The 25,191-nt window shown below is 48.2% G+C and overlaps 1 protein-coding gene across 3 annotated transcripts in view; it reads right to left on the bottom strand.

The window, feature by feature from the left end:
- The window catches only part of AXDND1 (axonemal dynein light chain domain containing 1), an 871,721-nt gene that overhangs the window by 841,413 nt on the left and 5,117 nt on the right, over window positions 1-25,191 (bottom strand). For all 3 annotated transcript variants that reach the window (XM_069641478.1, XM_069641476.1, XM_069641477.1), the window contains exon 2: window positions 19,081-19,251. In XM_069641478.1, coding sequence (XP_069497579.1) covers window positions 19,081-19,183 — 103 coding nt within the window. In that variant the 5' untranslated portion in view covers window positions 19,184-19,251. The remainder of the gene's footprint in view (window positions 1-19,080; window positions 19,252-25,191) is intronic.

Genomic DNA, 25,191 nt, shown 5'->3' on the forward strand with positions numbered 1-25,191 from the left:
CCCGGAGTCCTGCTCCGAGCTCGAGTTGTCGATCGAGGAGTTCTTCGAGACCAACACGGGCTCGGTAACGTCTCAGGCCACTTTATGGGAGTCCTTCAAGGTTTATATCAGAGGGATGGCGCTGTCCATGGAGAATGGGGTCCTTAAGTCGATCCGTAGAGACCTTGCCACCAGCGAATCTAGACTCTCGACCCTGGAAGCTACATGCGCACTTCACTCTACCCCGGGCAAACTGGCTGACATCGGGTTGGAATTGGACAAGTTCTGTTCCCTTGCGGACCGTGAGCAGAGGTTCCTTGATAACCCTGGCATGGCAAGGAGGTATGGGGAGGGAGAGCGCCCCGGCCGCTTTCTGGCTCGGTTGATCCGACATGAGACGGGGTCCCCACACATCCTCGGGGTTGAGAGGCCTGATGGCTCTATGGCTGTCTCTTCACAGGATGTCAACAGGGAATTTTTCACATTCTACGAATCCCTATACTCCAACACTGATGAGGTATCGGTGGCGGAGATCGACTCCTTTCTCGATGCCCTTCCTCTGTCAACTTTGTCTGCAGAGACCGCGGGTTCCCTCGACTCCCCTCTCACGCGGGAGAAGCTGTCGGACGCTATTGATTCCCTATCTTCGGGCCGCGCCCCTGGCTCGGACGGTATCCCGGTCGAGTTCTACAAACATTTCAAATCCCAACTGCTCCCTCGTTTGCTGGCTCTTTGGGAGGAATCCGTGGAGGCCGGGGTACTCCCCCCTTCTCTCCGCGAGGCCACAATCACAGTACTACTTAAATCCGGTAAATCCCCTTCGCAGTGTGGTTCGTATCGCCCGCTCTCACTCATAAACTGCTATGTCAAGATATTCGCAAAGGCTCTTGCTCTCCGGCTGGCTCCCCTCTTGCCATCTATTATCCACCCGGACCAGGCTGGTTTTATCCCGGGTCGCTCTACCTCTCGCTCTACCTCCCTGAACCTGAGACGCCTATTCAACATTATAGACAGAATCAGCCCCGAGACGTACGCAGTGGCTGCTACCCTTGACATGCAAAAGGCATTCGACTCGGTTTCATGGAGGTATCTGTGGCGGGTCCTCGAGGGTTGCAAATTCGGCCCCTCTTTTCTCTCCTGGGTCAGACTGCTTTACTCCGATCCGGTTGCCAGGGTCCGCACTGGCGACCGTTACTCCCCCCTTTTTAAGATCGCCAGGGGGACGAGACAGGGGTGCCCCTTCTCTCCCCTGGTCTTTGCTATAGCAATCGAGCCTTTCGCCGACATGCTCCGCCAACTCCACACTCACAGGGGCCTCCGCTCCGCGGGACAGACGGACATAGTGTCCCTCTACGCGGATGACGCGTTGTTGTTTGTGCGCTCTCCTTCCACCAACTTACCTCCTATACTAGAGGACATTATTCGGTTCGGGCGAGTCTCGGGCCTTAAAGTGAATTGCTCGAAATCCACTCTTTTCCCGCTCACGGAATGCACTTCTCCTCCCCCCGACACCCTCGGTTTCACATGGGCCCAATCCACATTTACCTACTTGGGGACGGTGGTGACTCGCCAGCGTGAGCTGACCTTCCATGAAAATTACCAGAAGTATCTCACACACTTGACAGCTAAGATCCAGGTCTGGGATAAACTCCCGATTTCTTTGGCTGGCAGGATAGGTCTGCTTAAAATGGTGGTGTTGCCCCAGTTGCTCTACAGGTTCGCTAACATACCCTTATGGCCTGGGGTGGGCTTTTTTTGCGACTTGACCCGCACCGTGAACCCCTTTCTTTGGCACTCAGGTGCGGTTCGCCTTAAAATGGGGACCCTTTCCACTCCCATGTCTAACGGGGGCTTCGGTGCCCCTGACTTTCTTAAATACTGGCTGGTGTCCCAAATCCAATATACCTCTTACTGGTTTAATACTACGGATCCCCCCCCGCACGTCCGACTTGAGAGGCTTGCGGTAGTTGACAGGGACATCCGCTGCTTGGTGTTGCAACCCGCTCCCCTGGTACAGGACTCACAGAGCCCGGTCGCCTGCACAGCCGTTGCACTGGCGAAAATGTGGAAGCTGACGGGGACGGCCTATGCCTTCCACGGTAATCTCCCTCTTTGGAATTTTCTCCCTGGGGTCCCGCGGGTTCCACCGGGCACGGTTCGCCGATGGGCGGACGCGGGCTTCGAGCTGTTACGCGACGTGTTTGACCAAGGTATATTCGTTGAGTGGCCCGACCTCCCCTTGCCATTGAGAAGGGACCGGAGTGTATGGCTTCAATACACATCCCTTCGTAGGACCCTTAAGCGTCATTACCAAACGTTCCCTGCATTGCCACCAGACGACCCTTCCATTGAGGAGCTCTCCTCCCCCGGCCCCACGAGGGGTAAGATCTCTAGGTTATATACCATGCTACAATCCAGATCGGTCCCAGACTTCGCTAAACTGAAACACGCTTGGGAGGCAGACCTCGGTGTTGAGATGTCGGATGATCGCTGGACACACTTATGCGAACGCACACATCGGGTTTCCTTCAACTCCCGGTTTAAACTTATTCAATTCAAAGTGCTGCACAGGTTTCACCACACCCCGATCAGACTACATCGTATGTCCGGTGATCACCCTGCCAGCTGCCCCAGATGCGGCCAGGATGATGCCGACTACATCCACATGATCTGGTCCTGCCCCCGCCTCTCACAATTTTGGGAGGCTGTTTGTTCGACGGTATCCGCTGTGATTGACCACCCCATTGCTCTCTCCCCGGTGGTAAGCCTCTTTCATGACCTCCCAGGCCTCCCCCGTGATTCCAAGAAACTAGCTGGTCTCTGCCTGCTTCTCGCGGTGCGCTCCATCCTGCTCTGTTGGCTTCGCCCCTCACCTCCCACACACGCCCAATGGCTGAGAGCGGTCACGTGGGCCTCTGATTCCGAGGAAGCCTGGTCCCACTTACAACCCACCCACTCCAGACCTAGAAACATCTGGCTCCGGTTCCGCTCCTACATGTCTGACCTTGTCAAGACACCGGATACCTCCTCCCCTCCCGCTCCCCCCCACCAGCTTCGGTCCTCACCCCTGTCATAGGTTCCTGTTGTCCTTTTTACGATGTGACTGTGTTTTGTTCTTTGATTGTTTCACCATGTGTAGTAGCCTCTGCGCACCTACGCTATGTACTCTGTTTTTTACACTGTAACTGCCTGACGCTGTTCGCCTGTGTTTTGCTGCCACGCTTATAATAAAAAGAAGTTTAAAAAAAAAAGAACTGAAGGAAAACCGTGCAGTCGGACGATGTTTTCGAGAAATTCTCGGGCCAGAGTTGCTGCTGTTGGTAAGCCTTTGAGTGGAATGAAATGCGCCATCTTGGAGAATAGGTCCACGATTACTAGGATCGTATTGTATCCGGAGCATGGAGGTAGATCGGTGATGAAGTCCATAGAAAGCGTATGCCAAGGGCGAGGCGGGATGTCAATAGGGCGTAAGAGGCCGGCTGGTTTTTCCTTTTGACTCTTGTTTTGGGCGCATACTCCACAGGACATTATAAAGTCTCTGATATCTTTTTTCCAAGACGGCCACCAGAAGTAGCGCTTGATCTTTTCCGAGGTCTTGGTCATACCGGGATGTCCTTCCATTAAAGAATCGTGATAACAAGAGATTACCTTTTTCTGTAAATCTGTGCTGGGCAGGTATAACCGTTCTTGGAAATGTAATAGGTTATCCTTCACCGTAAAGTCCTTTCCCTGCAGATGCCAATTCTGTATGTCTGCTGAGTTACCAGTAGCCTGGCTTTATCCTTAACTTACTCTATGGATTGTGTGGCGATTACACCTAGAATTCTTTGTTCGGGAATGATAGGTACAGGTTTAGGATTGATCAAATGTTCTTCCACTCCCATCCGAGAAAGGGCATCAGCTTTACCGTTTTTTGTACCAGGTCGATAGGTAATTATGAAGTCAAACTCGGCAAAGAATAGTGCCCAACGGAGTTGCCTAGAGGATTGAGCTTTTGCGGTTTTCAAATATTGCAGGTTTCAGTGATCTGTAATCACAGTAACGGTGTGTCGGGCCCCCAGAAGATAATGCCGCCAAGCCTTAAAGGCGGACTTGATAGCTAGAAGTTCCTTATCAGTAATAGTGTAATTGATTTCAGGAGGCGAGAATTTGCGGGACCAAAATGCCACGGGATGCAACTGATTGGTTACTGGGTCCTTTTGTGATAGAACTGCCCCCATGGCAAGGCTCGAAGCATCAGTTTCAACGATGTAGGGGAGTTCTGGGCGAGGATGTTTTAAGATCGGTGCAGAGATAAATCTAGTCTTCAAATTCTGGAAAGCTTGTTCCGCCTCGGTAGACCATTCAAAACGTTTGTTTTTCTTTAACAAGGCGGTGATGGGCTGGACTATTCGAGAGAATTCGGGGAAAAACCTGCGGTAAAAGTTAGCGAAGCCTAACATGCTTTGAACACCTTTTACGGAGGATGGCGATGGCCATTTGAGAATTGCATCGACCTTCTTTGAATCCATACGCACTCCGCTAGGTGATAATATGAATCCCAAGAATTCAACTTCAGTCACGTTGAAAACACATTTTTCCAACTTAGCGAAAAGTTTGTGTTGACGCAATCTCTCGAGGACCATTTTCACGTGTTTCCGATGTTCAGTTTCCGATGAAGAATAAACGAGGATGTCGTCAATGTAAACAACAACACACACACATCTATGAGCTCTCTGAGGACATCGTTCATAAAATATTGAAAGGCGGCCGGGGCATTGCAAAGTCCGAAGGGCATGACCTGATATTCAAATAGCCCATACTTGGTGCGGAAGGCAGTCTTCCATTCATCGCCCTCTTTTACTCGTACCAAGTGGTAGGCTCCTCTAAGATCCAGCTTTGTATATATGCATGCTTTTCTGACTTGGTCCAGGAGTTCAGGGATCAAAGGTAACGGATATCTATTCTTAACGGTGATCTGGTTCAGGGCGCGATAATCTATACAAGTTCTAAGGTCCCCTTCTTTTTTTGGAACGAAGAACAAAGCTGAGGAAGCAGGGGACTTGGAAGGACGAATAAACCCATTCGCTAGGTATTGATCCAGGTATTGTCGGAGGTGAAGATTCTCAGGCTCGGTGAGGGCATAAATTCTACTACAAGGAGGAGTAGATCCAGGTATCAGGTCTATCTGGCAGTCATAAGACCTATGAGGAGGTAGAGAGTTAGCCTGATCCTTCCGGAAAACATCTTGGAATTCTAGGTATTCAGGAGGTAACTGGGGAGCCTCCGAGGAAATTGCTGCCAGTGCAACACCAGGTCGAGGGTGACAAGTAGAGACACATTCTGGAAACTGAACCGTTCTTGCTCGCCAATCGATCTGAGGATTGTGCTTCTCTAACCAAGGAATTCCTAGAATAATCTGGAACTGAGGGGCCTTGATCACATCGAACACGATCTTCTCATGGTGTCCATCTTGACTTACTAGCGTCACTTCTTGGGTGGTATGCGTTACTGGTCCAGAGGCTATCTCCGTACCATCCACCGTAGTAATGACGTCCTTTACAGCCTTTGGACAAAGAGTCAGATTCATCCTCAAAACCATTTCATGATCCACATAATTGCCGATGGCACCGCTGTCGACGTAAGCTTCAATCGCATGTAATCGATCCGGATGTTCAGGGCTAATGAGGACCATAGGTATCACGAAATGCGAGGTCACGGAACTGGTTTTAACGCTCGGCAAGAGGACCTCTATTCTTGTCGGGCGAGGTTGTTTCCCTGCTCAGAGTTTGTGACCCTGGTAACTGCAGCTCCTACTGCCTTCTTGGCTGGTTTCACCGGACAGTTTCGAAGAAAGTGCCCCGAGTTTCCGCAATAGAGGCATAATTGCAGCTGTTTTCTCCTTTCCCGCTCCTTTTGTGTTAGTGGTCCTTTCAGGCCCCCTATTTGCATGGGTTCCCCGGAGTCTACTCCTTTGTTAGGAGTTGGTGGTTTGGAAAATACTCGAGCATCAAACTTGGAACGATCGGCCTTCCTGTTCTGCAGTCTGTGGTCAATTTGAACGACTAAGTCAATATAGTCCGAACAGTCTTGCAGGGGATTCACTACTTGGGCTAACACATCTTTGAGCTCTCCACGTAGACCTCTATAAAACAGCGTAATCCTTTTGTCCTCAGGCCATCGAGTTTCCACTATCAGTCTGTTGAAAGACGCAATATAAGCCAAAAGGTCTTGATTACCCTGTCGCAATGAAAGGAGCTCATTGTCCAAGGCCTGCCCCTGTGAATGTCTTGCAAACAGTTTTTCCATACTGAGCTGAAAAGCTTGAAAATCATGGAGAACCGGATCATCTTGATTAACTAGAGGGATCGACCAGTCTGCGGCATTGCCACTAAGGTACGAAAGCACGAAAGCTACCTTAGCTTGATCAGTTGGAAAGGCTGCTGGCCGGCATAAGAAGTGCAACCGGCACTGATTGATAAATACTGCAAACCTCTTTGGGTCACCAGAAAATCGTTCGGGCGGAGCCAGAGGTACATTCCCAGGTAGGTTGATCTGCACTGGGTTCGTAGAGGATGTTGAAGGAAGATTTGCCCTGATGCGGGTAACAGAGTTTGTCCGGCTTGTGACTGTAGCAATTGTCTAGCGAGATCGTCTGTTCGCTCCTTGGAAATAATCAGTTCCCTTCTTAGAGCATTTGTTTCCTGACGGGCTGCATGCACTTCTGCTCTTAGTTCCCCAAGTAACTGGGCTAGCTGGTCGGTATCCGAGGTTTCCATAGCGCCTGGGTGGGAGTTTTGCGATAGGCTTTGCGTTCTGTAACGCTCACCTGATTCCCGCAGAGGCGCCGGTCTTGACTGGGTGAATGCCGTATCTTCAAAGGTGATGTGTAACGCATGGTTGGCTCTTTGGGCTGGACCTCTGTGCACTGTATGTCTGACTCGAAGAGTAAGATGTCTGCAGATAGAAAATATGGGATTAATGAACTGGGGTTATTGGGTGCCTCTCTCCTCTTCCCTTTCTCTTCTCCTGTAGAACCCCAAAGGTTAACACCCTCACCTTAGGTAAGTGAACGCCGAGCTCTCCATCTGCCTCGGGGCAGGGTGCCGTAACCAGTTTCTTCACTGGATAAGGGTGCAGGCCTCTTGACCTCAGAGGACTGCTGTCCGTCGTTAACTGCACGAACGGTAAGTTCTGGGCACTTCAAATGTCTTAAAAGTCTTTTGTAATGATATCTCTTGTTTTGCAGGGTTCCGGCGATGGCGGATGGCGGGCTGATGAGAGTTGAGGATCGAACCCGCGTGAGGAATAGCAGCGCCTGGAAGCACGTAAGTAAGTGCTTGTAGCCTGCTTCACGATGCGCACTAACTGTCCCTTTTATCTTGCAGGTACAAGTTCGGAGCTTTAGAGAAGCTGAAGGGTGCTGGAATACCCACTGGATTCGGCGTGGGAAGGAGTAATGGCACGTGAGTAATAAAGTTGCCCAATGTCTTTAAACGCACCTTCTTTTGTCTTTCAGATGCGGGATGCAGCGCCGAAGGCCTCCGGAGCGTGCGAAGAGCTGGTAAGCTTTTGTCTTTCAGATGCCGGAATGCAGTGCGAAGACCTCCGGAACATGCGAAGAGTAGGTAAGCCTTTGTCTTTCAGATGCCGGAATGCAGCGCGAGGCGTTGGTGATAGCCGATGGACCAGGTAAGAGATGCGCTGCCACTGAAGACCGTAGTGCTAACCTGTTCTTTCTTTGTCTTTACAGGTGCTGCTGAAGACTGGATTCCAGGATGGTAAGCCTTTGTGCCCTTAGGCCCAGGATCAGAAGCAGAAGACACGATGAGCGTTCTGCTGCAGAGAATGCAGAATAACGCAAAGCAAGATTCATCCATCGGGTGTGGTTTAAATAGCCTCCTGTAGTGCTTAGGTGTCTCCTTCCACAGCCACGCCTAGGTAAGAAAAGAGTTCCTGCTTTCCAGAAGAGTTCCAGTGTTCTGAACCTAGGGAGTGGCTCCTGCCCCACCCAACAGGAAAAGTAGTCCCAAACAGAAGAGGATCAGGGGTTCAACTGGCAGGTAAGTAAGCAGCATGGTCTGCTGCAGGTAAGTCCACCCAAGCATTATGAGCCCGGCGCTTCCAGCGCTAGGACTGGTCATCTTTATGAGCCTGGTGCCACTGGCGCCAGGACAGGGTCCAAAAGGTCCCAATTGGGACTGGCTGGCACTCGGAACCGGGGTTATGGGTCTGCTTCCAAGGGAGTCGGGCAAGTCCTGATCTTTTGGAAGCAGAGATCATGACAACATCAGAGGGAAAAGGCACATCAATGGCGAGAACATTGCATTCAATATCAAGATGTGAGGTCGATGCCCGATGGTTGTTCGACCTCACTCCCTGTTCTGCACAGGCAACATCAGGTACTACAAGCACGCCACATTTGAAGTTGGACAAGGAAGTATTCTGCTGTTCCAGAATAGTATTAAGCAAAGTAGTATGGTTAGAGCAGGTACTTTGTAAGTCTGCACATAATTTAATCAGTAGAGTCATTAAACGCTCCACAGCAAAGAATTGCGTGCAGAACTGAGATGTTGGAATTATGGCAATCATGGTTGTCAGAAATATTAGCCTCAGTTATATTTTGGTTAGAAAGAGTGGAGTTTTGTAAGGGAAGGACACCCGTACACAAAAAATGTCTGTCTAATAGGTCTTCAGAGGGGGATCAACCACGACATGGGAAAAGAAAAGTCCAAAAGGCAAACTCTTCAAAGCAAGATGGACCTCTACACAATGGGGGCCCCTTCCCACCGTGGGACTCAGTCTCCAGAAGAGGAAGGGGCCACTGAAGAGCCCCACGACCCCCCAATCTCTCTGACAGACCTCATGAAAGCGATTGGGGACTCGAGAACATCATTGGAACTCAAGATAGGAGGCCTATCCACCGAGGTGTCCCTCATACGCCAGGATCTACGCAACCTGTCGGCTAGGGTCGGTGAAGCAGAGCAGAGGGTGTCAGCCACAGAAGACACTGTCCACCGGCTGGAACAACAACTCACCGCAATCACCCAAAAAGTCACCCAACTGGAATATCACGCTGAGGACAGTGAGGGGAGGGCGCGACATAATAATTTAAGGATCCTTGGGATACCGGAGAAGGAGGAAGGCCCCAGCGCTGAACTTTTCCTTGAGGATTGGCTCGCTCATGTCTTTGCCCCCAAAAAACAATCCAAAGTCTTCTCCATAGAAAGAGCACACAGGGTGCCCACCGGCCAACCTACCCCGGGAGCCCCGCCTAGAACAATGATTGCACGCCTACTGAACTATCGTGACCGCGATGTGATCTTACAAATGGCAAGGGCCTCCGGCCCGATCACATACAACGGCTACAGGGTCGGGTTCTACCCTGATTACACCAAGGAAGCTCAAAAGGCCCGCCAGTCGTTTGACTCAGTCAAGAAGAAACTCCAGTCACTATCAGTCAAATATGCCCTGTTCTTCCCGGCACTGCTTAAAGTCCACTACGAGGGCACCAGTCATCTATTCTACAACCCCAAAGATGCATGGGACTGGCTCGAAACACAAGTCCTCACGGACTCCAGAGCATGGCGCGCACCGCCTGACCGGCCTACATAGAAGCCCTGGGCTGGGCGTCCCTCGCCCCCTCGATCTCCGACCAATGCGGATGGCGACACTATGCAGCACCTGGCCATGAGCCCCACGGATAAGGGATAAGGCCTCCGCAATAAGGGGGCCAATCTTCAGTACAGTAACACAGGAACGTTCATCTAGCGGCTGCCGCTCCTCATGTGGTGCGGGCGCTACCCCAGTCCGGGTCATCCTGAGGACGTTTTCTAAGTTATAAGTTTAATGTTTGGGCGAGAGGTGCTCCCAGTTGGGTGGGGGAGTACAGGGTGGGGGGAGTTTTAAGGGTGTAAGCAATCAGAATCACCCGATGGGACGGCATGACACCGACATATGCTGGCAAGAGAATCAAACACTGTCTACGGGCGAGGCCAATGACACCCGAACTACCCAGGCATCAGCCACACCACCACTGGGCAACCCCCAGACATCTCCCTCTGGTGAATACCTATGCACACCTTGGAAACATACGAGACCGCCATTAATCCTTCCAGATGCCCCGTTAAGAGACCCACGCAGATAAAGTAAACACCAACACGCTCTCCTTAATGTCCTGGAATGTTAATGGCCTTGGCTCCAGCATAAAGCGAAGATTGGTGCTCCAGTCTCTCAACCGGTATTCACCCGACATAGCTCTCCTAAATGAAACACATCTGATTGGCACGAACACCAATCTTTTCAAAAGATCCAATTACCTGTATACCTACCATGCCGGATTCACAAAAGGCGCCAGGGGTACGATGATACTCGTCCATAAACGAGTCCCCCGACAGGTCAGGAAAGTCAGAACCGATCCTCGGGGCCGCTATGTGATGCTGCTTGCTGATATCTGGGGTGAGAAATGGGGCCTCGTCCCAATCTACGCCCCCTCTCCACACTCACGAAAGAACTGCTGACTGAACTACGGAACTTGCTCCTGGAAGAGGAGGCCAACCTATGGGTGATAGGAGGAGATTTCAACGAAGTGATGGACGTCACAGTCAATCGATCTTACAGGAGACCTGGAAGCCGCCCTGCCCCGACATCGCTCGCCATGTTCGCCGAAGCACAGGGGCTAACGGACACATGGCGCTCACTCCATAGCGACGAGGCTGGCTTCTCCTTTTTTTCCGGCATGCAGAAATCACGCTCAAGGATTGATCATGCCTTCATCCCCCGTAGCACAAACCACAGACTTCTATATGCTGAATTCCTCGCAAGGGGAATTTCGGACCACTCTCTGCTCCTTATAACCATGAAGAATAGCTGCAAATGTCTGGATCGCAACTGGCGCTTGAACACATACCACTTGCGGCTCCCTGAAATCGCGGAAGAACTTGAAAAAAAGACTGCAGAATACTTCGAAATAAACGAAGGCTCGGTGGAATGCCCGATCTCGATCTGGGAGGCATACAAGACAGTCCTCCGAGGAGAAGCTATCGCGGCGGTTTCCACCTTACGGAAACGATACGCCCAAAAGATCAGGGAAGCAGAAACACAAGTCCAGGAATGCTGCAAATCCTAGCACACAACACTCAAGAAGCAAAGGAGGCCCTGATCACGGCACAAGATGCCCTCAGCAACTTAGCTCTGGACAACGCACAAACAGCCCATCAGCTAGTCTGGAGCCAAATTTATGAACGAGGTGACAAAGCAAATAAAACCCTGCCCTGGTTGGAGAAACGTGAACAAAGCAGAGGACCGGTGCGTGCTATCAAATTTCCGGAGGGAACATTACTGACGGAAGACTCTGACATTGTGGAAGCATTCTCTGCTTACTACAAGAAACTCTATACTCCACCCACCGGAAGCCCTGCACTCAAGCCCTCTTGCTATCTCGACCAGATAGAGATCCTGAAACTCTTACAACACCAATCAGACCTACTGAACGCTGAAATCACGGAGATTGAAATACAAGAGGCGCTCGCACAGCTCCAACCCGGGAAAACTCCGGACCCCAACGGCTTCCCCGCAGAGACCTGGAAATGCCTCGGTGGCACACTATCGACTCATATGCACTGTATGTTCCTACGTGGTAAAGAACAAGGGGTACTCCCCCCGGACCTCAGGAAGGCGTGCATAGTTGTCATACATAAACCCGGAAAACCCCCAGAGGAATCCGCCTCCTACCGTCCAATCTCATTGATCAACAGAGAAGCCAAGGTCCTCGCCAGAACACTTGCTAATAGACTATTGAAGGTGATTGAGACTCTCGTCCACCCAGATCAATGTGGATTCATGCCCAATAAATCCACCAGCATGAACGCAGAATTCAACTTTCGCTGAGTAGAGCCAAAGAAATACTGGCCCCACTGGCCCTCCCTGCAGTGGACTTTGAGAAGGCATTTGATTCTGTGGGGTCGGACGCTTTATGGGCAATCATGGCTCGAATGAACCTTGGGCAAACATTCATATCATGGGTCAAACTCCTCTACGCATCCCCAGAGGCCACAGTGAGGGTGAACGGCAGGTCCTCCAAACCATTCCCTCTGGGCCGAGGCACTAGGCAGGGGTGCCCATTGTCTCCACTCCTCTTCCTCCTGGCCATCGAACCACTAGCAATAGAACTCAGAGCGAACAATAATTGGTCCGGATTCGCCTGGCCGGGGGGAGAGGAGGATCGACTCTCGCTCTACGCGGATGACCTCCTCATATACCTTAGCAACCCGAGTACCTCATGCCCGACTGTCTCTCTTATCCTTAGGGAGTATCAAAACTTTGCGGGCCTAAAATTGAATGAGGCCAAAACCATTTACTTCCCGATCCAAGGCGGCGAGTCTGCTATCCCTGAGACCTGCCCATACCATGTCTGTGTCAGGGAATTTAAATATCTGGGCACACGGCTCGACCCGACACTAGAAGGGTTCCACCAACTCAACCTTCAGCCAGTAATAGAGCGATTTAATAGGGATGTCTCCCACTGGCAATCACTCCCCCTATCGCTAATGGGTAGAGCCGCACTATTCAAGATGATGACCCTCCCCAGACTCCTGTATGTTCTCCAAAACGCCCCGCTCACCATCCCCCGGGAAACTTTCACATTTATCGACAAGAACCTTCGCACACTGCTATGGGGAGGGAAACAACCCAGAATTGCCCATAACACGCTCCAGAGATCGGTATGGGAGGGAGGCATCGGTCTACCCTGCATACATACGTATTACCTTGCGACACAGATCGGGGTGGTAAACAACTGGTTACACGCAGATCCCACACTACCACATATCTGTATTGAAGTAGAGACCATGTCCCCAATAACCCCACTGCAGATCCTGTATGCCACCAACAACCAACTCCCGACGCTACCAAAAATGATGCACCATAACGCTGTGCTTGGCGGGACGCACACAAACTGGTCGGCTGGAAAGGGAAACCAACACTATCCCAACCCATTTGGCAGAACGCGCACCTCCCGGAAATAGTGAAAATGGGCTATTTTGAAAACTGGCGAGCAAAAGGGATACATACACTAGCACATGTGATCCAGGGGGGTCACCTCCTAGGCTTTGAGACCATGCAAGAGCAATTCGGCTTGGCACCTATGGACCAGTTTCGGCATGCGTAGCTGGCCCACGCCATCCGCACCCATTTCCCTGACACAACAAGTATACCCCCCTGCTCTCCCATTGAGACCAATGTCCTCCCGCAACGTATTCCATCCAAGGTCACCTCGACCCTCTATCAGGTCCTCATCTCCTTCGGGGCCACATAACTCGATGGGCTCAAAGAAAGGTGGGAAAGGGACTTAGGTGAACTGGAACTTGAAGACTGGATAGATGCATTAATGTCCCCTAGAGAAATTGGGATAGAAACCAAGCTCAGACTAATACAACAGAGAATCCTTTATCGCTCTTATTATTTGCGCATTGCCATGGCCAGATGGGGGGGGTCCGAGGATGGGACATGCATTAGATGCAAAACTGAGCCGGCCACCTTCTACCATATGATCTGGGACTGTCAAGTGTTACAAGTCTTCTGGGGGAACTGTATCAATACGATCTCCACTGTCCTGGCGACGCCAATTCCTAAGGATCCCAAAATGACACTTCTGGGCATCTGGGGAGAAGTGGATTTGACAAAATACGAAAAAATGTTTTTGGCGGTTGCGCTGGGGGCGGGCAAAAGACTCATCGCGGCTAAATGGGGCTCTGCAGACCCACTGTGCCTGAACAGCTGGAGCAATGAACTGGACAGATGCGCAGCTTCAGAACGCCGGATCTATAACGCGCAGGGTTGCCCCCGCAAATTTGAAAAGATATGGGGTAAATGACTCGATGCTCACTGAAATCTACCACCCCTATATCCCCCTCCCTCCCCCCCTCCCTCCACTTACCCCCTCCTTACCCCTCTATTGACTGGTAGACGTAAGACATAACCTGTGTTACCAACATTTATTTGTCTTGCAACCGTCTCACGGCCCCTTGGCCCTGCAGTGCCCTTGCCGCTGTTGATATTGCCTTGTTTTTTTTTCTGATGTATGTCTATGATTAACGTCTGCGTTTTCGTTGTGTTGTCTAAATACAATAAACAGAGTTATAAAAAAAATAATAATAGGTATTCAGAAGTGTGGTAGATATCAAAGGCGTTCATACTCCTTGTTTTTTCCTTCAGTATGGGGTGGGATGAGCTGACTATAGAGCAGGGGATTGTGAAACAACAAAATCAGTGTTATGTATGCCTTGCACCATGAGCTCAGTGCACAACAAGTCAAGACTTGCCTGTGAAGGGGCCAAGGTGTTAAACGTCAAGTTAACTTGTGTGAGAGAGTTCTTTGTCAGTGATGAAATGATGACATCAGCCATTTTACTTCCCAGACATACGGAGGCTATAGGGATGTCAAGATTGCTGACATCCATTCGTTTTTGGAGCAGAGGATTCCACTGAGGGAAAGAAGTTGGTGATCTTAGTAAGGGCAGCGGAGGCCTTAGGTGCCACCATCGGACCGTTGCTTACTTTCAGAGGACACATGCTAGCATTTCTTAACTCATTGTGGGGTGAATTCAGCCCCAAGACAGATGAACTGCCCTGGCCCAGTTAGGCCCAAAATGTACAGAAATATATATGGCAAGATGTGATTGTCAAACAAAAAAAAGAACCAAAAGGGAGCATTAATTCTCAACTGCCGCACATCAAAATGTAGTTTACTTTAAAAATCAAGAGTGAAAAATGTATATTATAATGTGAAGTGGAACATTGCTAAATATGAAACTACACTGTGGAAGTGAATTCAAAGGCACACAGTAAGGACACAGGTGCATATAACAAAATGGTTTTTCAATAAGTTGCAAATATGAAGATGGGTAGAAAAGGCACTTTGGATGATACAAGGCATGGACGCAGACAACATGTAATAGATTGTATATGTCATGCATTTTAAAATCACCAGTTTCTGGTCAGAACAATTGTTTTCTCTCTGTGCTGAACACAGAGACTGGGACCGTTCCCCCTCTCATGTGGACATTTCTTTGAAGACACACCAGTGACCAGGAAGGAATGTATGGGGTTGAGTTGATAAACATCTGAGTAAATAAAGGCAGTCCTTAATGGGTTGAACTCTTAAAAGTACATGGATTAAATCCGATATGTGGTGTGTGCCAAGTCCTAACTGACAAGTGTTGGGTTACAGAAAATTACCCATGGAGGTGGAGCTTGCCTCTCTGCTCTCAAAGATAAGGAACAGATGATCCATTAGCCCTGGCAGAAAGAATGTTAATGGATTAATTGCAGGCACTCAACAAAGACATAGATGGCCCAGATCCGATGTTAAGCCGAGAAATGAAATGGAATGTGCAATTGAAGTAAAAATATTCATATATGTCCAGGGATTGCCATAGGTTTAGTTGGGCAACCATAGTTTGTTCATTTTCCCAGAAACCATAAGGCATACAGAAATCATTCAAATATCACTGCAAAGCATATAAAGAAGCCTATCTGTTGATTTAACTCTTATAACAAGTCAACCTCGAAAACTAAAGTTATAAGTTGAAAGGTGATGGTAGCTTCCTAGAAAATATCACAATGCAGAGATTCGGGGAGATGATAGCTTATTAAATAATATATCTGTATAGAACATTTTGGGTTGATAATTGTTATCATTTTTGAGTAATTAGTGAAAGATTGGTATTCGAATCTGCAACCCCATGCAGTTACGGGACTCATTTCAAAAAGTCTGTCTTGATAACAAGACATCAATATATATATATTGTTAGGTTTATTAAGAAATTAGAGAAAGTTGTCACTTTGTAATTTTTAAGTGCAAAACTGAAATGTATGGAAATTGAAATTCTAGCGGTTGGACTGATCATTGCCTGAATTTGGGCTTGGTAACTGAAGGGACCAATCAAATAAAAGGGGCTAAGCCTGGGTTAAGAGGGTGGACAATAGAGGTCCAATTAAGAGCCAATAAGCTGCCACATCCTCGTGCGAATGCAGTTGTCACTGACACAGCGTTGCTGACAGGTAAGGTTGACTCCATTTTCCCTGCACTTACGGCTTCAATTAACGTTTCATGTTATTGATTAGTTTCCCTGTGGGTTTTACAGGAGCCCGCACTTCAACCCGTTGCTTCTCACACATATGGAGAAACATTTGAGAATTATTTGAAACTTAAGGTATGGGAAGTTTTTCATAAACATTGTTTTGCTAATTTGCGGTATAAACAGATACTCAGTTATTGACATAGAGCTTTTTTACTTTTTTCTTTTCATGTTTTCTCCGTTGTGGAACACTTGGATCTGGTATGTGTTTAAATTTGTTCATCTGAAACATTGTTGTTACACAATGGTTGACAATTGTTGAAATGTTGGTTAATGCAGATAGATCACTGAATCAATGTACCGCCCGGATGAAGGTTTTTTGTAACCGAAATGCATTGGCATCTGTACATATAATCCTAACCTGATTTGGTGCAGCCTCATTGAATATGACAGAATAATATTCAAACAGAGCTACGAAAAAGGGATGTGAATAAACATTTCCATAAATCATCACATTTGATGGCGATAATTTATTATTATAAATGTTGTGGATAAACTATTTGATACATAGGGCCTCATTACGAATCAGGCGTTAAGGGGTTAACGGCGCTGTAAACTGTGCCGACCCTTAACGCCTGATTCCGAGGTCCCTTTGCGCCATGGTGAGTTTAACGCCTGCTTTTTGCAGGCGTTAAAATCCATGGCGCTAAGGGACCATGGTGCTAATTACGCCACCGTAATTTACGGTGGCGTCATTAGCGCCTTCCCCACTCCCATTATGCCCTATGGGGCAAAAATGGGAATGGGAAGGGTAAAATGGGAAATGGGGATTTATCGCCCCACTCACCTTGGAATGGGGCAGTAAATCCGCCATCCACCATGGTGTAAACATAGTTTACACCATGGTGGTAAGGGTACGACCCAGGCGGTAACTTACCGCCTGGGTCGTAATGAGGCCCATAATCTTCCGAATGTGCAGCCCTCTTTAGGGCTAACTGCGAGCACCAGTTTCTGATAGAGCAGATTTACTCTATCTCTTTGTTCATGATTATTTGGTCCTTATGCCACAGGACCTCTTTATAACTGGTTGCCCCAGGCGAAAGCTTCTCAAGATTGAACAGCATCTAATGTTCAACGTATGAGCTACATTGTAGTGCCCACCTTTATACTTCGTTTTTGATTTAATATCTTCCCATTATTGATTGAGTGGACAGACTAAGTAGACCTTTAGTATTTTTACCATATAACAAATTAATTAACTCTCCTATATCTAACTAACATGGGGTGATTGTGTTGAAATTTGGAATCAACAATAACGTTTCCAGTGTGAATACAAAAAACAGTCTGTTAAAGTAATTGGGGATTCCTATTTCTCATTGCCAACCCCAAAATTCTCTAACATGGGGGTGGGTGCAGAAAAACGAAATTCACCATTCCTCAGACACAGTCTTACAACTGAGGGATGCTGAATGTAAACTGGGGATCTGGGCTTTCTGCTAGGCAGAAAAGTGTCATGGCAAAATTAAATAAAGCGAAGTCTCGGTTTGAAAAGCATACTCTACATTTGTAAAATAATTTACAAATGTGTTTTTAAAAGTTTTTTGTGCTCCAACACTGCTAGCATTTCAAAGTGCACAGGTTAAACATACAGAGCGCTGCATGTGTGAAAATGCTTTTGCCAATAGGAAAGTATTTCATATTATTTAAATTAAACTTCATGTAAAGTGTATTGCGAAGTGCATGATCCGGTCACGTTTCAAGGTACTATATGTTATTAAAAGTGAACCTCATGCAAAGTATTTTGACTGTAGATGGTGTGGGGTTAAAGAGTCTGCGATTTCTGTCATCCTAAACCAACTAGTTTTTTCAATTTGTGTGAAAAGGGAAGTGATAGGAAAGAAAAGCATTTGAGCCACAGAATGAGGTGGCTTGATTTGTGATTTTGTACAAATATTAGTTTTCCTATTCATAAATAATATATATTCCTTCTATATGCCGGCCTAGTTCTTGGTTCACCTATTGCCGAAGGGTGAGGGATCTATGTGGTTCTATTTGAATCACAGACATGGCTATATTGAATTTAAAAGGAATTTGGTGTGGCGCTTTTGATTGGGGAAGGAAAGATTTCCCTGCATCGATAGTTGCTCATAAATATCCCCCAACATTTTATCTCGGAGCACAAGAACTGTACAACATCAAAGAAACATCTCCTACCATAGGTGAAATGATAGTGGTCAAAGTCAGTAGGTCTAACACTGGAGTCACTCCAGGGATAATCAGAGCCACTGCATCTGCCATTGCCTTGCCGACAGTCGACGGTGTGATGGCGACGTGCTTTGCGCTGTGGTAGAAGTTATATGGAGGACGGGGCAGCTCAAAGGGCCGAAAGCCCGACAGTCACCGCCACAATGATTCCGGGAAAAGCAGTCCTCCAAACACATGGGTTGCAGTCTACAGTAAGCAGCAGACACAGGGTAGATCAGGCGTCATTTCAGCACAGTAAGAGCGATTATATGGAGGAGGTAGCGGCTCAAAGGGTACAAGGCCCGACAGTCACCACCACAAGGATTGTGCGGTCAGTAGTCCTCCAAACACACGGGTTGCAGACTGCGGTAAGCAGCAGACACAGGGTAGATCTCAATTTTCCAGCAAATGGAGAATTCAGTGTGCTAAAAATGAAGTAATTACCAAACTTAAGATATTGCCTCCTGGGTTTGCATGGTTAAATATTTGGACAGGCTCAAGGCCATATTGAACATATGCTGCCACTTGATCAATACACACGTTTGTATGCTTGAGGTGCTGAAAGTGTGATTACATCATTCATTTCCCCATCATCCTGTCACTTTTCAGTGGTGGTATCTTCTCTCCATAACCTACCTATACTCGATATTGGAGCTCAGTATAGGTCCTGCTGTTCCACAACCATATTTTTATGCTCAGTTATGGAAGTTTGTTACAGGAATTATGTTTGTATGTTCTGCAGAGTATATTGTAAGTTGCTGGAAGATCAACATACTCAAAGATAGACCTGGGGACTTACCAGCATTCTCCTCACCCACCAACATTACAGACATCCCACCTTTCATGGTCCTGCCTTCGGGTTTTGGCACATTGGGAGGCATTGGCACTTCATGCAGAGACATTGTGATCAGTGACTAGAGCCCAATGTGTTGAATTTTTCCAGCAAGACAGGACCTATGTTGGGCCGTGGCTGTGGATAGAAACAAACATACAATCAGCGATAGGCTGTGGATAGACACATACAATCAGCAAACAGGGAGTTAATGAAAAGGAATTAAGTCTGGAGTGAGGTACATCAAAACAGACCCAAGTAAGAGAGAAACAGGGTCAGGGGAAGACCGGGAAATAACAGGGCCAAGAGGCAGCAGAAAACCACAGGATTAGGAGTGGAAAGAACAGTAGCAGAGGTAGGCAGAACCGCTGCAGGAACCGAATCAGGCAAACCAGCAGTAGGGTCTTGAGTGTACAATCCTTTTCCAAGGCTACGCCTATTAATTTATAAACTTATAATTCCTTCTATGCTTACACTGAAAGGGCACCTTCCCACTGCATTTCTTAACACTGCTCAATGTTCACCCCTGTTTGCCTCACAGCCTTAGATGACTCATTTTAAGAGATGTAGCCTAGCATGTCCTCTTTCCCCATGAGAAGCATCTGGCAGAATGTGCCTATTCTGCTCTTTCTGGCCTACAATGTATTCTGATGGCTGCATTCCTGGTCTCCTCCAATGCTCACACCAGCATCAGGAGACAGGGCCTATGCTCTTATCTGATCTCCACAATCACTCCCACACTCATGGCAGGAGTCATATATACCATTCCACAAGCAGTTTAGATTTTTCTCTTCAATTTCACAGCAGCTGAACACCGACAGTGAGCATTTTTTGCTCACTGTCATCCATTATCTCCCCATTTCTTTTTAATGGGTGTATGTCATGCATTAACATATGTAAATGGCTGGACGGTGGAGATGGGCAGTGCCTCTATGTTGGCCCACAGAGAAGCTCTGTGTACCAATTCTGCTTTAAATTTGTGTATGTATGTATATCTTTGGCATTGGTAAGGAGTGCGGCTAACAACTGTAGTTTCAGGAGAGGGCAGAGTCTAAGAAGGATAGGGAGAGGTCAGAACAGCAGTAAAGAGTAGGTTCAATAGGGGCACAAATGTATATAACAATATAATGGTTAGAGGTGCGCTGAAGATGAGCTGGGTTATGGATGTATATAACAGCAGCAGAGGCAGGAAGGAGGAGAACCGAACAGGGATAGGGAAGCATAAAACAAAAACAAGGTGACAGAAGTGGGTGGAACAGCGCCAGGATCAGACAGTGGAGGTGGAGATGATAACAAAAGGGTAGCATGGCAAAAAGCAAGGAACACCTACAAGAGCTTGAAAGGAAGGGCAAGATCAGAGTTAGGATTCAAAGGGAGAGGAACTTGGAAGGTGTACGATATCACTGCAGAAAGATGAGGGAATACTGCTGAACGGGAAACAGACTCACACACAATGCTCACCAGTCAATAAAACTTTATTCAGATATAAATATGCATAAAAGTACAACAACCAATTAGAACACAACATATATACCACACATACTTGGCAGGGACATGGTATCCCCCTTTGCCTACTAACGACCAACCCAACCCTTTCACTGCCTTCATGGGTTATTGCAAGTCAACTCCCCTGACTTCCTCATATATGACCACTGACAGTACTGGGACGAAGAAGCGGCAACCGGGGGTAATGAAGACTCTGTGCTTTTACCACTATGTTACAGGGACGAGGAAGAGGCCTGCTGAGAGTTGTAGAGGTCAGGCATGTCCCCTTAATGATGGTCAGGCAGGGCTAATTACACATTCACACCTGCAGCCTGTTAAAGGGCTGCAGGTGTATAAAAGGAACCAGAATAAAATGGCGTCAGGCGAGGTGGTGGCAGTGGAGTTGAAGCAGCAGCAGAGAGGGCAAGAGAAGCAGAAGGGGGCTGTCTTTGTGAAGCATACTGATGGTTCATGGAAGAGCAGCCTGGGAGCAGAGGCTCTGCGGAACTGATCGAACGCTGGAAAGGGAGCCGTGCAGAGAGGATGTCCCTTTTTCTGGTGTTCTCAATGCTCGTTCTCCTGTGGACAGAAGCCGATCCAGGAGTGAGTAAGCAAGGTGAATGCAGTGAACGCAAAAGTCGAAGAGGAATAGGGAGTGGGCTCCCACTTTAAAGCCTTTTGCTTGCGTTAGAATGTTATTTTACTAGCTAACTAGCTATTGTGCTAATTGTATTTTTAAAACCTTGTTGAATGAACTTACTGACTGTGTGTGTGTGTGTAACTATATTGCTCACTCCTTTTATTACGGATGTTCCATCTGAGGGATACAGTCTGCTTTCTATTTTCTGAAGTGGGTGACGGACAACAGTCTGGGCGCTTCTCCTTGGGATTCCGCAGTAGTCCCCGTCTCGGGTCGGCAGCCTTTCATAGGTCTGTATACCAGGAAGCTTTGGCAAACATCAGCTGGTGCACGATGGTCACTCGTAGCCCGGGAAGAGGTCTCCTTACCAGGTCCTCTCTTGGATCAGTTCTTGGAGACACAACCGCTTTCAGATCGGTGTAATAGAGCAACAACAATGCTTCTCTTCCAGCAGGGCTCCAAGGTCAAGCTTCAGTTTGAACTCCAGTTTCTCTTCAGCTTCTGAACGATTTCTAGAAGTGAGAGGCCCCCAGATATACTAGTTGATCTCCCATTGATTCTGCTGGGTCACACACAGGCAACCAATCACTCAGAAGGGTCTTCAGCAGTCAGTCAGCCAATCAGGCGCACAGTGCATTCAGGCCATTCTTCTCCATCCAGACACTCACAACACAGAATGTGGATTCAGACAAGTACTACACCATTCAACACTACACACTGCATTCTTACCAGTTTTGGGCAGGGCTGTCTCAGCCATTGTATCAAACACCAGATACCAGACATCCACAACAAGAAGTGTATATTCATCACACACTCCATTCGCCCAGGTCCCACCCACAGGTGTACCCACAACATACGGTTGTTGGGAAGGCTCCAGCCACTCTGGTCGGCACTTCCCCACACTACTATATATGGAACTTCCACCCAACAGCCAGTCAGGGGGAAGGGACAGAGTCAGGGCTTCCCGGGACTTTGGGAAGATCAAGGTAACAGGGGATGGAAGGCAAGAGGCCCCGGGGGCATTCTTGTTTCCATCAGGAATCTACTGATTCCAATGACAGGGCCTGGGCATCCCAAAATGGACGACGCTCAAGGCACCAGTCAATTCAGCACAGAGCTGCCACCAGCCCGTACCCTGCTCTGTGGGCCACACACAGGTGCCCAAAAACATACACTAGGGGCACAGGGTGGCACCCCCACCCATGGGTGCCATAAGTGTATCCCATGGGTCTGTACAGCAAGTCAAAAGAGAGAGCTGCACCACCAGGAGTCCCACATGAACTCCTGCACGGAAAATACGACAGAACACACGATAAAAAGCAGTAAAGTACAAGGATACGGAGGCCGTGTCCCTCCGATGCATTTCCAGCATCACACAAAGGTGAGGTGATCCCGAGTGGGCTCCCATTTTAAAGCCTTTTGCTTGCGCTCGAACGTTATTTTGTGTGTGTGTGTGTGTGTGTGTGTGTGTGTGTTTTTCTGAAGTGGGCGTGACGTGCCTCACTTCCAGTGGCTCACAGCATTAATGTGTCATGCTACAAGGTGCGCTTAAGGCAAGCTCGTCCGTGCCAAGGATGCGCTGGGCTTCCATGTTATCAGTTTAGATCGCCATTTACTGATTTCTATGGCTTCTATTACCATAATCTGGCCATAAGGCTTCAATAAAGCCTCCTCTGCACCTATTATATCCAACGCTGAAAAAGTCCAGCCTACTACTTCTCCCAGTACAGACTCTCTTCAGTGAGGGCTGCTTAATACTCGCTCACTGGTTGCTCACACTCTGGACTGTCATGATTTTATGGTCACCTCGCAACTGGATCTCTTATTTCTAACTGAGACCTGGTTAAGGGACTCTTCTAGCCCCTCTATAGTGCAAGCCCTCCCTCCCAACTATAGCTTCGCACATGTCGGTTTATCCTGGGGGTGGCCTTGGCATTATGTATAAATGTTCTTACAAAGTTATCTGTGCAGTGCCAGTGCACTCACTGAAGATGGAATGCTTATTGGCCACCATATGTATATCCCCAAACGCTACATTAACAGTTGTGCTTGTTTACCGCCCCCCGGGAGTTGATGCCTCCTTCTGCGCTGACTTCCCTGATTTTGTATCGTCACTCCAAGTAAACCATCCTAATTTATGGGTAACTGGGGATTTTAATCTTCCAGTCAACTCTACTAATAGTAATCAGGTAGCAAACCTTCTCTCCCTGATGATGGACCTTGGTCTCCCACAACTAATTCATTGGATTTTGTCTGTGCACCTCAGTCATTGATTACCATCCTGTCCAGCTCCGCTGTTTTATGGTCTGGTCACTTTCTGGTACTTTTCATCATTCTACTCCCAGGTTCAGCCAGGCTGCCCTCTAAGTCTGCCAGCCTAAAACGCAATTGGCGCAAGGTGGAACCCCCAGTGCTGGCGGCCTCTCTTATTACACATTGGGCCTCATTACGACCCAGGCGGTAAGTTACCGCCTGGGCCGTGACTTTACCACCATGGCGTAAACTACGTTTACGCCATGGTGGTTGGCGGATTTACCGCCCCATTCCGACCTTGGCGGGGCGGTAAATCCCCATTTTCCCATTTACCCTTCCCCATTCCCATTTTGCCCCATAGGGCATAATGGGAGTGGGGAAGGCGTTAATTACGCCACCGTAAATTACGGTGGCGTAATTAACTCCATGGTCCCTTAGCGCCATGGATTTTAACACCTGCTAAAAGCAGGTGTTAAAACCTCCATGGCGCTAAGGGACCTCGTACTCAGGCGGTATGGGTCGGCACTGTTTACGCCGCCGTAAAACCCTTACCGCCTGGGTCGTAATGAGGCCCATTGTGCCAAACACAGTCCTTGTACCCTAGCAACACTGGGCACCTCCTTTCTGGCTGTAGCTGATTTGCTAGCGCCGAAAAGGCTCTGTAAGGAAAGAGTTCATGGTTCTCCGATGAACTCAGGGCCCTAAAGCTCTGATGTCATCAGGCGGAAAGGAAATGGCAGACTGGTTACAGGATCGCTACTCATTTTTTAGTGCTAAGATTGAACATGCTGTCAATAGACCTAAAGCGTTATTTGAGTTAGTTCACTCTCTCTCTACTCCAACTAAGGCTGTGGCCTCTATTGTGCCTTCACAAGCTCTATGTGACTCTTCTTTTTTCTATTCCAAAATGTAATCCATTCGTAAGGATATCAGTGATAACTTTGCGAGGATTGCAAGTGATGAGATTGGTCCTGAACTGCCAACCCCTAATGCTTCATGGCTATCTTCTCCTATTTTTTGTGAGCAAGACATTTCTGAAGCCATTCATGGCCTCTAATCGGCCTCTCCTGCCAATGCCATTCCACTGGCAGTACTTAAAGATATCTCTGGAGACCTGATTTCTCCTATTACATTAGCGGTGAATCTGTAATTTCAAGAGGAGTTTATACCTAATCCCTTGAAGCACGCTCGTGTGCTCCCCCTCCGGAAGAAGGCTTGTCTAGATCTAGCCGTGCTTGCTAACTTTCGGCCAATCTCCCTTCTCCCGCCCCTGATGAAGGTTCTGGAGACTCTTGTTTCTCCTCTTCTCTCCTCTTTTCTTCGACTTCCGTTTTAAAAAATATTTTCCAATCCGGTTTTCGACCAGGGAGAGGAACCAAATTGGTTCTTAACTCTGTGTTTGACGATCTGACCCATCTAGTCGATCAGGGCGGGGTCAAAGCGCTTCTCCTATTGGATCTCTCGGCGGCGTTCGACACAGTAGATCATAGATCATTCCACTCTAATCGCACGTTTGTCAGACGCTGACCTAGGGGGACAGGTGCTGAGCTGGTTCACCGCCTTTTTGGCAGATCGGTCCCAGTCTGTTTTTTCTGCCTCCCTTCTGTTCTGAATCTGTCTTATTGTCTTGCGGAGTCCCGCAGGGATCGGCACATTCGCCGATCCTGTTCAACATCTATATTCGTCCTCTTCTACTTCTC

The sequence above is a fragment of the Ambystoma mexicanum genome, chromosome 1q (assembly GCF_040938575.1).
Source record: "Ambystoma mexicanum isolate Mex_15411 chromosome 1q, UKY_AmexF1_1, whole genome shotgun sequence".
NCBI classification, from domain to species: Eukaryota; Metazoa; Chordata; class Amphibia; order Caudata; family Ambystomatidae; genus Ambystoma; species Ambystoma mexicanum.